The sequence below is a fragment of the Lipotes vexillifer genome, unplaced genomic scaffold, assembly GCF_000442215.2.
Source record: "Lipotes vexillifer unplaced genomic scaffold, Lipotes_vexillifer_v1.1 scaffold1654, whole genome shotgun sequence".
Taxonomy (NCBI): domain Eukaryota; kingdom Metazoa; phylum Chordata; class Mammalia; order Artiodactyla; family Lipotidae; genus Lipotes; species Lipotes vexillifer.
In genome coordinates, this window is record NW_006794528.1 from 1 (window position 1) to 13,875 (window position 13,875).

Consider the following 13,875-nt stretch of genomic DNA (forward strand, 5'->3'; position numbering starts at 1 on the left):
GCCCTGAACTAAGGCGGGGGCGGGGGGGCCTCCTTCTCTCCATCAGGAACCAGAGGGCGGGAGAAGGCAGCCGGCAAGAGGGGGGACGCTGGCTGGGGGAGCAGATGGAGCCCGGGCACCGCCCCCCTCAGCCACGCCCGTACCCGATTCTGGGGGCTTCTTGTCTCCCACATGGACGATGGTGGAGCTGAAGCTACACTGACTGGTGACGGACACCACGCTCTCCGCCTTATTGGCCAGGGCGAGCGGGCTCAGGGCGCCTCCTCCCACCACCGGCTCCTTCAGAGGGGCGGCCCCCTCCCCAGACAGCACTGCCGATGGATCTGTACGGAGAGATGGTGCCAGTTACTGCCCCACTGGGAGGCTGGGAGAGGAAACCCCAGTGAGGGTGGGGAGAGAGAGGAGCATGGAGATCTGGGGGCTGGGCAGGGACGGGACAGAGTGAGGTGGGGCCCCAAAGACAGAAATGCAGACGCAGGAACAGAGGACAGGGTGGTGGAGGCAGGACGGCCCGGCTCTTCACCTTTCTGGGCCCCCGCAGAGACTACGCCCGTCCGCTGCCTGTCCTCGTCGGAGGCCGAAGAGGCGGTGCAGGACGAGGAGGAGGTGCATTTGCGCTTGGTCGTGCTGGGGAGGTTGCAGCTCTCCAGGTACCTGAGGAAGCACCAGAAGACATGAGAGCAGCGCCTGGGTGAGGCGGGGCCGGGGCCCAAGGGGTAGAAGGGGCCAGGATGGCCTTACCTGAGGATGCTGTCCAGGCAGTTGATCTGCTGGTAGGAGCAACTGGAGGCTTCTTTCCGCTCAGCCTCCTCAGGAGCCAAGGCTAGTGGGGCCTGGATCAGAGCAGGTGCCACCTCCAGCTCTGGGTCTGCGGATTGGCAGGGAAGGGTCTTGGCCTTGAATGTGCCTGTAGCTGGGCCGAGGAGAGAAAAGCTCCTCTGGGTTGAGCTGAGGGTCATGGGACCCACCCCGCCCCAGGCCTCACTCCTCACCCACACCCTCACCAACTCACCAGGGACACGGGGCCGGGGCAGAGGCCGGGCCCGGGACTCAATAAAAAGCTGCTGCCCCTGATGCTTCACCAGGTGCACATCCTTACAGATCTGCTGGAAGGTAACCTGTGGGGCAAGGCAGTGGGCAGCATTGGGGGGGGCGTGGCCAGCCTGGGGAGCCCAGGGTGTAGCGCAAGAAAAAGGCCCCAGGGCTTCCCTGGTGGCGCAGTGGTTGAGAGTCCACCTGCCGACGCAGGGGACACGGGTTCGTGCCCCGGTCCGGGAAGATCCCACATGCCGCGGAGCGGCTGGGCCCGTGAGCCATGGCCGCTGAGCCTGGGCGTCCGGAGCCTGTGCTCCGCAACGGGAGAGGCCACAACAGTGAGAGGCCCGCGTACCGCAAAAAACAAAAACAAAAACAAAGAGGCCCCAGAGAGCTCCCTCACTCCTTCTGTCGTGTAAGGACACAGAAGTATGCCATTTATAAACCAAGAAGCAGGCTCTCACTAGACACCAAGTCTGTTGATGCCTGGATCTTGGACTTCCCAGCCTCCAGAACTGTAAGAAATAAATGTCTAGTGTTTAAACTACCCAGTCCATAGTATTTTGTTATAGCAACCCAAACAGACTAAGATAGCTGGCCGAACACGTCACCTCATTCCTGAGGATTGTGCTAAGTTTCCTGTATGTGTCCCCCACCAGGTCTGTGCCCATCCTTCACCCTGCTCTGTGCCCAGGAGGCTGACTTTGATGGGCCATATCAGCTGGCTTCTCTTGCCCTCTGGTTTCTAGACCCCTTTTGAATGGGCCATCTGTGATCTGCCAGTATCCCTTGACAGGATATGCTCCCCTTTTAGTCTAGAAGGCTTTGCAGATGGGGTCCATCTGCTTCTCGGTTGTCAGTCTAACCAGGTCACTGCACAGATGTCTACTGTCCCTGTCTGTGGAACCCTTCAGGTTTGACAGGTCATGGCTCCTCCTGTTTGTTGCTTTAGATGGATACGAGAATCTTAAGGTAGACGGCCTAGGTCTTGGCTATGCAGATCTTTGCCAGTTTGTGGACCAGCAGCATTGGGATCACCTAGGAACTTTTTGGAAATGCAGACTCTCAGGCCCCATCCAGACCTACTGAGTCAGAACCCAGATTTTAACAAGATCCCCTGTGATCTGTGTGTATATCCCAGTGTGAGAAGCCCTGGCCACCACACAGCCACTCTCTCTGGAGTCTTCCTCCCTCCCCCATGGGGCTGTGGGGAAGCCTGACCCAGATTCCTACTACTCCAGGGTAGCAAATCAAGGCTATTTCTCTAGATTGGAGCAGGGAAGTTCCCCACCTCTCCTGTTTCTCCAAGATACTTTGTTCACTCTAGCAAATTTCATTCTCTCTTATCATGTCAAGGAACCCTTTAAGTCCATGATACTCAAACTTGATTGCTCATTAGAATCACCAAAGGAGCACCCTAGGTCAATTAGAGTATTTGGGGGTGGGACCCAGGTGGCAGTGTTTTAAAAACTCCCCAGGTGATTCCAAGAGGAGCCAAGGTTGAGAGTTCTCTGGAGGGCTTAAAAATTTCAAAAGCAAAGTCCAGGAAGAACTCCAGGCTACTTTTGCTTAAAGGTAGAAAGAGGGAAAAATACAGAGAGAGAAACATCATTAATTAATAATTTAGAACATCCAGGCTCAGTAGCCATGTGAGCTGTCCCAGCACCATCTTGCTGGTCTTGATCATCAGGTCTCTGGTCTTCTCATCTCTCTGGCTACTTCCTGCAAACCCTCTCATGATCTGCTCAAGTCTCCAGGGAAGAAAGTGAGCTCCTTGGAAGCCAGGTGCTCTCTCAAACATCATTGTCTGCCCACAGCTCAGAGTGAAGATGCTGAGGTCAGCGTAAATTTATGCAAATATAATCAATCGCTCCCTTTTCTGAGCTCCTGCAATGCTTATTGCCTGCGTTAATCGTTTCTCAATGAGCACCGCTGTCTTGTCTGCTTTTCCTTTTTAGTCTCTCGTACTGCAAATTCACTTTCCTTATGTGTATGTGTCTCTGTCTTCTCTTCCCTAAAAGCCCATAGGCTTCTCAAAATCAGGATTTGGTCTTATCTCCCCCATGCCTACTACAATGCTTAGTAAGCACAGAACTCTGTCCATTGAGTGACATACTCAGCAGAACTGACTTGTGGTCACTCTCTGAGGACTGTTTCCCTCCGGATTTATCTAGAACCCTTTTTTCTTGTCATAACTTTACTAGGTTCTTTTTTTTTTAATTTATTTTATTGAAGTATAGTTGATTTACGATGTTGTGTTAATTTCTACTGTACAGCAAAGCGATTCAGTTATACATATATATCCATTCTTTTTCCTATTTTTTCCATTATGGCTTATCACTGAATATTGAATATAGTTCCCTGTGTTATACAGTAGGAACTAGGTTCTTCTTAATGCATGCCTTTGGTCTTTACCTTGACTTGGTGTGATGAAAACATCAAAAGACAACCTAATTCCAGCTAAGCCTCCATTAACTTGTTTCTAAAATTGGGAAAATAATTCTATGTCATTGTAGGGTTAATGAGATATTACAGGGAGCTCTGCCTTTGGAATGTATGTAGAAGCAAAATAAATGAAAATCATTCTGATTTTCCATTAGATAAAAGCTGCTTAAAAGGCTAATAAGTCAAAGGGCTCAAAGTATTAAGAAGAATGGTGCTCTATTTATTCACATTAAAAAACTCATTCAACTATTTATGGAATGTCTGCTATATACAAAGCAGTAGGCAATGTAAATCCTGTTTCCTAGGAGCACAGAAACTTTTTAACTCTAATAGCCACTTAACCATTTGAAGTTGTTTCCCCATCTGTAAAATGAAAATATTTATACCCCTTACATAAGGTTATATGAAGATAAAATGAGAGAATGCTTGTAAGGTACATAGTATACTGCGAGTGCTCAATAAATGCCGACTATAATTCCTGGAGTTTGTTGATGATAAAGAAACCAGTTGGTCCTGGGAATCTTGGGCTGATGGTGATTTCCCTCATAACAACGCGTACAATGCAAAGTTTTTACAATAGTTCTGCCTTAAGGAAGATTACGAATATGTTCCATCTGCAAAAAATACTTGCTGGAGTCTTACCTTTGAATCAAAAGCTGAGAGATTGTTCTTTCAAAATCCAATAGGTGGCACAAAGAGTACTGGCCAGCAGAGAGCTTTATCTTCCCACTTCCAGAGGGCCTTCATCTTGGACATGTCTTCCTAGTCTGTCACATGGTCACTCCATAAGTAGCTGTGCATAATAGACTCTTCAAATATACAGACCATGGTTATTATGGGTTTTCCTTAAAGAAAAAAGAGATGTGGTCTAGAAAACAGTTGAGAATGAGTCCAGTTTTTCCCAAATACTTTCCCCTAAATATTCCACTCATCTGAAACTAGTTAATTACACTAAACTACTTAAATTCCAAATTGCCCTTATATGAAAGTTAAATACCGTTGTTTATAAATGTATTTCTTATAGAGACACATGGTACAAAAATCTAGTAGAAGGTCTGTCATCATCATTAACAGTGCCAGCTCTGTCATCACTGGGTGGTGTGGATGCTAAAGCAGTGGGCACTGGTCGATGAGCTGGGGGAGTGGGGGAAGGTGATCTGCCGTATCTGCAGATGTTTCCACCATGGCCAGTTTCAAGTGCTAAGATGAAGTCCCTTACATAGAGCAGGGAAGAGATGAGCACAATATCCTGATCAGGTAATGCCAAAGTCTTATTTTAGAAATATTTCCATTATCATCAGAAGTGCTAATAAAATACCCATGTTGACGATTTGGGGCTTCCTTTTCTCTTTCCTCTGATCAAAAAGCAGAGAGTGGGAATGAAAAATGGGAGGAAGAAGGGACTACTAGACTCACCCAAACTGAATGATTGGCCTTAAGTAAACAAGGGGTGACCTACTTGATCGTTTTACCCACCTGAGCTTGACACATAACAGAGTCAAAGCTCTGTAAGGTGTAGCTCTCTGACTTGCTATTAAAGAGGTAATATATTAAATACAGAATTTCAGGTTAGGAAGGGACAATCCACTCCAATTTTAGACAGCTCTAATTGTTCCTTTATATCATGTCAAAATCTGCTTGCTTCTATTTACAATAGTCAGGACATGGAAGCAACCTAAGTGTCCGTCGACTGATGAATGGATAAAGAAGATGTGGCACATATATACAATGGAATATTACTTAGCCATAAAAAGAAATGAAATTGAGTTGTTCGTAGTGAGGCGGATGGACCTAGAGTCTGTCATACAGAGTGAAGTAAGTCAGAAAGAGAAAAAACAAATACTGTATGCTAACACATATATATGGAATCTTAAAAAAAAAATGGTTCTTATGAACCTAGGGGAAGGACAGAAATAAAGACACAGATGTAGAGAATGGACTTGAGGACAAGGGGAGGGGGAAGGGTAAGCTGGGATGAAGTGACAGAGTAGCATGGACATATATACACTACCAAATGTAAAATAGATAGCTAGTGGGAAGCAGCTGCATGGCACATGGAGATTAGCTCGGTGCTTTACGACCACCTAGAGGGGTGGGATAAGGAGGGTGGGAGGGAGACGCAGAGGAAGGGGATATGGGGATATATGTATGCATATAGCTGATTCACTTTGTTATACAGCAGAAACTAACACAACATTGTAAAGCAATTATACTCCAATGAAGATGTTAAAAAGAAAAAAATCTGCTTGCTTTTAACTTAAATTCACTTATTGAGGTTCTGGCCTAACGAAAGAACATAGAAAATACATGTCATTCATTTTCCAAATGACAACCCAGAGCTAATTGAGGGTGGGGTTTCACTTCCTCTTTGGATTTACTTCTCCAGGGTGAATATCATACGCTCCTACAAACAGTATTTGCTGTTTCTCATCACCCTTTTCATGTTTCTCTGGACATGCTCCAATTTGCCCATATCCCTCTTAAACTAGGCCCAAGGACTGAACACATGTCCTGCTCAGAATAACAGGGAACCACTATCCATCTTGTTCTTATCATCACATGTGTATCTGTACAGCCCAAAATCGCATAAGTTTTTTGGCAATGCAATGGCATCACACTCTTGATTTATATAAAATTATAGCTGACTAAAATCCTATATCTTTTAACTGTTATTAATCCTCATATCCCTTATGCTATAATTACATTTTAAGAAATCTAAGTCCAGTGAATATACTAAAAACCATTGAATTGTATCCTTTAAATCAGTGGGTTGAATGATATGTGGATATCTCAATAAAACTGTTAGAAATATAAGTTCAAGAAAGAAAGACAGATGTGTTTTATTAAATGCTAAATTTGGTGGGGACTTTCCTGGCGGTCCAGTGGTGAAGACTCCACGCCTCCAATGCAGGGGATGCAGGTTTGATGCCTGGTCGGGGAACTAAGATCCCACATGCTGTGCGGTACAGCCCCCGCCCCCCCCCAAAAAAAAGCTAAATTTGGTATTTTATTAAATAACTACTATATTTTGACAGGCACATTATCTCATAATATAATTCTTTCAACAATACCTTGTACCTTTGAGTCCTACTGGCATTAGGGAACAGGTGCAAATGGAGGAGCAAGGATTTGAACCCAGGTCTGCTCGGGATGCCCATGTTCATGTCATGCTCATTCCACCATGCCACCCTGCCTCCCTGTCACCTTGCTGTGTGCAAGGCTTTGTGATTGATGCCCGGCTGAAATCAGTGGAGGAGGTCTGCCAGACAGGCAGAGCTGCAGGACCACATGGGTCCTGAGAGGAGTAACAGGTGACATGATAATTGAGAGATATTCAGTGTTAGAAAGACCTAGAAGGTAGCAAAAGGTAGGTGTCCCATACGTGGAGCAAATATAATTATTGGCAGTGGTGAAAGTGGGGGTGAAAGTGGGTGTGGGGGAATGGGAGAAACAGTGGGAGTGACCTAGACAGTGTGGGCAGTGTGGGACAGACAGGACAAGTGACAGTTAGCAAGCTCCCAGCTTGGTCTGCCTTTCAGGGGTGTTACCTGGAGAAAATAGACGTAAGCAAGTTAGAGTCCTGATTTTGAAGAGACCAGTGTTCTGGTCAGGTTATGGAGGCAGGAGCTAAAGCCTGAGGAATGGAGAACTCAGGCTATACAACAGGGAATTAGAACAGGGACTCGATGCCTGGTTGAAGGCAAAAGCCCAGAGGCCAGAACCAGGGCATTTGATCAGAGCAGGACAAGTCACAGGATATCCTAACTTTGTCCCCTGAACTACTGAAACAGGGCTCCTTAAAGCCTTCAGCTAGAGGCAGGATTGGGCCCTGAATCTGCGGGAGGGCCAAAGCTATAGATAAATGTCAAGTGGCACAGTGATGGGGACTGATAGATCCTTAGAAGAGACCAGTGCCTATCACGTTGTGTTTTGCTTTGTTTCCTGCAACATGCATGACCAATGACAGCTGTAGGTACATATACCTCTTTAAAAATATTCAAAGTTAGACACAATTATGGGTGTGCCATCTATAATGCCAGCTGCTTACTACTACACAAAAAAGCATTTCAGGAAGTGACTAGGAGAGAACACTGTTTTGGAATAACTGTGAATCTGTTCTATTCAGTTTTATCATCAGCAAAAATTACTTGTATGCATGTCTGATTTTGGCAGGCCAGTGTGATGGGATCCCCCTGGGTGGGCATCCCCATCTGGACCCCGCCTGGTGTGGCCTCTCTCTCGGTGACAGCTCACTCAGCCAGGGCTCCTTGGGTTTCACGTAACAGATACAGTTCAAGCTTGCCTGAGCTAAAACAGAGAGTGCACTGGACATGGGCCAGAGCCGGAAGGGCAGCTGGGCCTCAAGGGGGTTAGAACAAAGCCCTGAGAGGCCCATGGGAACACAGACAGCTATTCTCTTGCCACCTCCCCTTTTCTCCTAGGGGCGACCTGGTTTCTCATCTCTACTTCTCCCTGACATTTTTAATCATCTTTTGCTACATTCCAGTTTTTTCTGCCTCCCAGAGTACATTGTGAAAATGGCCATGCCAGCCCCTTATTGTATGCTGTCCTAGATCTAGGCCAATAGTGACTGACCAGAAGGGTTGTGTCCGCATTCCAGACGTCCTGCAGACAGAATCTCAGCTTGGGTCAGGAGCGTCTCCTCCAATCAGCCGTAGGCACTTGGGGTGGTAGTGACTCCTGGGGCCCACCCCTGTGGAAGTGGATGCACAGAAGCTCTTTAAAAAGAGGCACAGACTGAACTAAGACCCCCTAAGGTGCCTACTCCCTCCAAACTTGTCAAGGCAGCCAGTGGCTCTAAGTCCTCCCGTTCAGGCTGCCTCACTGTAGCTCTGCCTTCAAACACTAAACAGTACCTAAACATAGTTTGTTAAGTGAAAAGGCCTTCATCATGAACTTCATTGATGATGAATGTCTGCAACAAAAACTTTTTTTTTCAAATCTAGGGACCACACATTAAGGGGAGAAACCAGTTTAAACAAAAGACCCACCAAGGACATTGGAAATGAGCCTGTTTATAAGGATCTACATTGCCTAACAATATATTTTACAACCAACAGAATTACTGAGGCATATGTACAAGAAGTTAATTTGCAAAGTGCCTTTTTTAAACAGCCCTCAAATTATGTCTGAATGAAAACTATCTTATTCATACTTCTCTAGGTATCCAAAGAATAAAACCTGAAATCAGAGACTAGAAGCAGAAAATCTGGAGGTTCTGACTTACATGGGTTCCTGCTTCAGATTAATAAGGTAACATTAATGGAACCATGGGGCAGGTTACTAAATCTGAAGGCTGTACTCTTAGGCTCTGAGAGCAACCAAGACTCCTTCCCCTATACTCTCTAACAATGATGATGATGAGGATGATGAGGAGGATGGTATTATCTGAGCACTGATTTTGTGCCAGGCACTGTGCTAAACACTTTGCATAGATTATCACATTTAATCTTTATAACTTCTCTATGAGATAGATTAGGGGTCCCCAATCCTGTTAGGAACCAGGCCTCACAGCAGGAGGTGAGCGGCAGGCGAGTGAGCGAAGCTTCATCTGTATTTACAGCCGCTCCCCATCGCTCACGTTACCACCTGAGCTCCGCCTCCTGTCAGATCAGCGGTGGCATTAGATTCTCATAGGAGCACGAACCCTACTGTGAACTGCGCATGTGAGGGATCTAGGCTGCGCGCTCCTTATGAGAATCTAATGCCTGGTGATCCGAGGTGGAGCTGAGGCGGAGATGCTAGTGCTGGGGAGTGGCTGCAAATACAGATTATCATTAGCAGACAGGTTTGACTGCACAGAGACCATAATAAATCAACTGCTTGTAGACTCATATCAAAACCCTATCAGTGAGTGGCAAGTGAAAACACGCTCAGGGCTCCCACTGATGCTGCATTATGGTGAGTTGTATAATTACTTCATTATATATTACAATGTAATAATAATAGAAATAAAGTACACAATAAATGGAATGTGGTTGAATCATCCCGAAACCTTTCCCCCACCCTCCGCTCCACATCCCACTCTGTGGAAAAATTGTCTTCCACGAAACCGGTCCCTGATGCCAAAAAGGTTGGGGACCGCTGGGATAGATAGTATTATTTTCCCCACTTTACAGATGAAGAAACTAAGGCACCATGCTAGTTAAGGTCCCACGAATGGTAATTTGCAGAACAAGCATATAAGCCCAAGTCTGGCTGAAGCTGAAGACCTTAACCAATATAAAATACTTAGATTGTCCAACAAGAAATTTTTGTAAAAAATTGAAAACAAAGCTCCCTAATGGACAGTGGGAGTTCCTATCATTTTTTATCTCATGAGGAGTTTTCATTTTCAATGCATCTGAGCAAGTTGTTGGGGGTTTTGTTTTTGTTTTTGTCTCCTATAAGGAAGGCACTGATGTCAAGGGCAATGCAAAAATGATTATGACCCTCTTGGGTTTCTCAAGGAGCTCAAGGTCATCTAATCCTTAACAAGAGGCGGTACAAAGTAGTTAGAATGCTGAATATGGTGTCTCATCCCAGGAACATCCTAGCTCTAGGAGATGAAGGGAAGGAATGATCATGTCTACTAAGTATATAAAAGATTTGCTGCTGTTAGCTGAATCATGTCAGGGAACAGAAATCCCCTGTTAGCCAAAGTAATCAACAATTCTCAGGTGTGATTCTCAGCAGGACCAATACACTTCTGGTTAATCATGTACTCGTGTCTTTAAGTGAACTGTGGGTTGTGATCCTTATGAATAAGACACAAGACTAAAGGAAGAAATGGATCCTAGACAGGACTGATCCTTGTGGCCTGTTCTCAGTGAACACTGTCCCTGAAGAAAACACCACTGTTGTGAGCTGTCAGCCAGCAAACCGAGGCAGGGACAACAGGGAGAAAGGCAGGGGAGATCTTTGGAAAGAGCTCTCCCCTCAACGTGACACTTTCAATCTCAAGGATCTTTCCAGACCAGTCCCAGGAATAAATGGGTACACCTGTTCTTTGTATTTTGATTGCAGAAACCAGTCCATCATCTGCCGCCAGCTGGACCCAGTGGATCTCAGTGCTGCCTGCCATCAGAAATCTGAACCATGCACCGATTGCTTGCTCTGTGCTCCACTTCCACGACCAAACCCTGCTTTCTGTTCAGGTAAGGCGAGCCCAGCTGTGTTTTTCTGCACCCCTGAAATCTGCAGCGGTCTGTGATCAGGACGTAAAGTCTTATCAATGGCAGTGGAAAGCAGGATGCACTCCAGATTTTGGATAAAATAGCTCCAATGCTCCTTTTCATTTATATATGACTTTACATGACAAAGCCCATCACAATCATCATTAATTAAACCTGCCGCTTGGTGCCCTCTGAGGCAGGGCTGAAATAGTCTGCTCATTTTACAGCTGACAAAACAGATAGCAAGGCTTAGGGGTTTGCTGAACTGAAGTGGTGTTCAACCGAGAAAGCCTGCCCCAATTCCCTTTCTAGTTCACTCTTTTTTGGCCTGGAAGAGGCCTTCAAAGTGCCCAGCTCTTAACTCCAAACAGCTTAAGGAAGTTAGCTGGGAAGAGTTGCTTGGCAGGGGAACGGCAGCTGTCACAACCAGAGCACAGTGTGGGGCTTGAATTCTTTGAAAACAGCCAAGTCATATTTTTCTGGCTCTCAGTAGATGTTAAACACACATGCACATTAGGTTTCTCCGGCCAGGCCAGAGAGCAGGCCAGGAAATGTGGGCAGTTGTAGCAATGTCACATTTGACCTGGTGGAAAGCCGCCTACCCACTACCCACACTTCACCTGTCTCTTACCAGATCCTTTATATTAAAATTTTAAATGAACTCAGAATTGAACCTATTCCAAGAGCAGGCCTAGTTCCATATTTGTGGCATGCGGGGAACAGGAAAAATGGTGGCCCACATATCATGTGTCTAAATATAAAAAAATTATAGCTGAAGCTAACAAGTTAGCCTTGACAGGCCAGTTAGCCTTTCCTACCTTGACAGACATATGTTTATAATGACCTATAAAATCAGTTTGATTGATGCAAAACTCCTCAGAGCTCCACACCACAATGTGGTGTTCCAGGAAAGCACTTCTGGCCTGATGTCATTTCCCACCCACAGGCCTGGCCCATATCATAAAGGGCCTTATGTACACACGACGATGATCCCACCCCACAGACGTTCAAGCTCCTGCCACATCGGCACCCCCTCACAGCCACCGCTTTGGGCCTGTGGTACCACACCAATGGCACAGTCTCCCTTTGGAAGGGTAGATCAGGAAAAGAGGTTCATACCAGTCCTGGAAGCAGGGACTTTGGCAGGGAATTCTGGACCTAAAAGCAGAGCAAGGCTCTGAGTGAATAAATCACTTGGCCTGTGGATTCCTCACCCAGTGAAGAGGAATGACCAGAAAAGAGCAACAGTAGGGCTCTCTAAAGAGTGGGCCCCAGGGAGGCGCCTCTTGCCAAGACCGAAGAGCAAATGCTATCTGGCCAAATAATAAATCAGCCAAAAGTGTGAGTTAATACTGGAGACGGCACAAATCTGGATACCGTAAATAATTTCACTTCAGCTACAAGGCACAGAGGCATGAGCGGTTTCAAGTGTTATGTCTGCTGCCTCCCACAAATAACTTACTTACTCTGGGCAGTAGGCGTGGTCTCCAGTAGGTGTAAAGGCCAGAAACCAAATGAATAAGCTCTGTAATTAAATATTTTACTCAAGAGGCTGAGCTCCCATAAAAAAACCAGATACCAAATCTCTAGGTGGTGACCCTAGGTTGGGTACCCCTACTATTGCCTCCCCAAAATGGACCAAGTGGGTAGAAGGAGAGATTCCCCAGGCCCCTGGGTGTGTGCTGCATTGCTCTTTGTGGAGAGGTCCTTGGGTCAGCCGAGGTTTCGAGGAGCCATGGGACAAAACAGATCCCTCTGTCCACATCGTTTCCCCTAGAGTCAGAGTCATGATCCCAGTCCTGGGGCTTGAGATGCAAAGAGGTTAACATTACAAGCTCCCGTATTAACTCATAGATCAACTTTGTTTAAATTAATGATTTACAGCATTTAATTTTAAGGGAACCATGTCCGTATCTAAAAAGTATTTTTATCATCAAATTCTCAAGGCAAAAATGTAAATAAGGAAATGTGTAAGATGTATATTTTGATGCTAATTTGTGGCTGTGCTGTATGTCAATGGTAACAGCATTGAATTCTGGATTCTTTTTTTACTTTTATTTTTTTAAATTTACTTTTGGCTGTGTTGGGTTTTCTTTTCTGTGTGCGGGCTTTCTCTAGTTGTGGCGAGCGGGGGCCACTCTTCATCGCGGTGCGCGGGCTTCTCATTGTCGTGGCTTCTCTTGGTGCGGAGCACAGGCTCTAGATGGGCAGGCTCAGTAGTTGTGCCTCACGGGCTTAGTTGCTCCGCGGCACGTGGGATCTTTCCAGACCAGGGCTCGAACCCGTGTTCCCTGCATTGGCAGGCAGATTCTTAACCACTGCGCCTCCAGGGAAGCCCTGGATTCTTGATTCAAAAGCTTTAGTCCAACCTTCTCTGACAGCACTATTCCTGATATATGAAGGACATATTTCCTTAATGATCTTTCGTTGGTGGTTATATAAATTAATACATTAATTTTTTTTTTCTTTTAAAATGGAGATAAAAATAGAACCCAAATCAGAATAAAAGAGTCAATTCACACCATCACATAGTGGTCACATCTGTGGAGTGGACAGACAGGTCCTCTTCCTGCCCCTACAGCCTTCTCCCCCACAGATCCATTATCTGTTCAGACAGACCCATTCTGTAGAGCCAGGGACAATCTGCGTGCCTATACTGACCCCATTTCTGGTTGTCACTTGATAACATGGCCCATCTACTTTTGTGTTGCCACCCACACAAGTATCCAACTTCCTGAAGGCATGCCCTCAGCCTCCCCACCACAGTTCAAGTTTCCACATTATCTGATCCATCCTCCTCGCCCATCCAGTTCAGGTGAATTGTATGTCCAAAGAAGGTGATGTGGTGCTGTCAATAAGACCTTGCTGGAATGGTACAGTCCTGTCATTGAATGAGAAGAATGACTCTCAGACAATGCTGATGGCTGCTAGTAATACCTGATGTCACTGATATCGAGGAATGTAACCTTTCATTTATCCAGAATAGTTAGGGAACAGGGAGTTCTAGTATACTGGATAATCACTTAACTATAGACTACCAGTTTTGAAAGAAAAATAAACTAATTTGGAAAGAACGATAAATAACACAACAGCACATTCCTGGCAGATCATAATTTTACCTGGCATTGTAATTATTTACGAGTGTGCTCCACCTCCCCTGCAAGGCCATCAGCTTCTCTCTTTTTTTTTTGGCCCCGCTGTGTGGCATGCGGGATCTTAG

General features: G+C 45.9%; 1 protein-coding gene across 1 annotated transcript; it reads right to left on the bottom strand.

Moving 5' to 3' along the window:
- Positions 1 to 143: 143 nt before the first annotated feature.
- On the bottom strand, positions 144 to 2,773 carry LOC103085653 (period circadian protein homolog 1-like; the record flags this gene model as incomplete). Its single annotated transcript, XM_007467212.1, has 5 exons — positions 2,702 to 2,773; positions 1,013 to 1,163; positions 742 to 868; positions 524 to 654; positions 144 to 323 (listed from the first exon to the last, which is right to left on the bottom strand). Coding segments are annotated over exons 1-5 (661 nt in total), but the record flags the coding sequence as incomplete, so codon positions are not given.
- Positions 2,774 to 13,875: the final 11,102 nt, after the last annotated feature.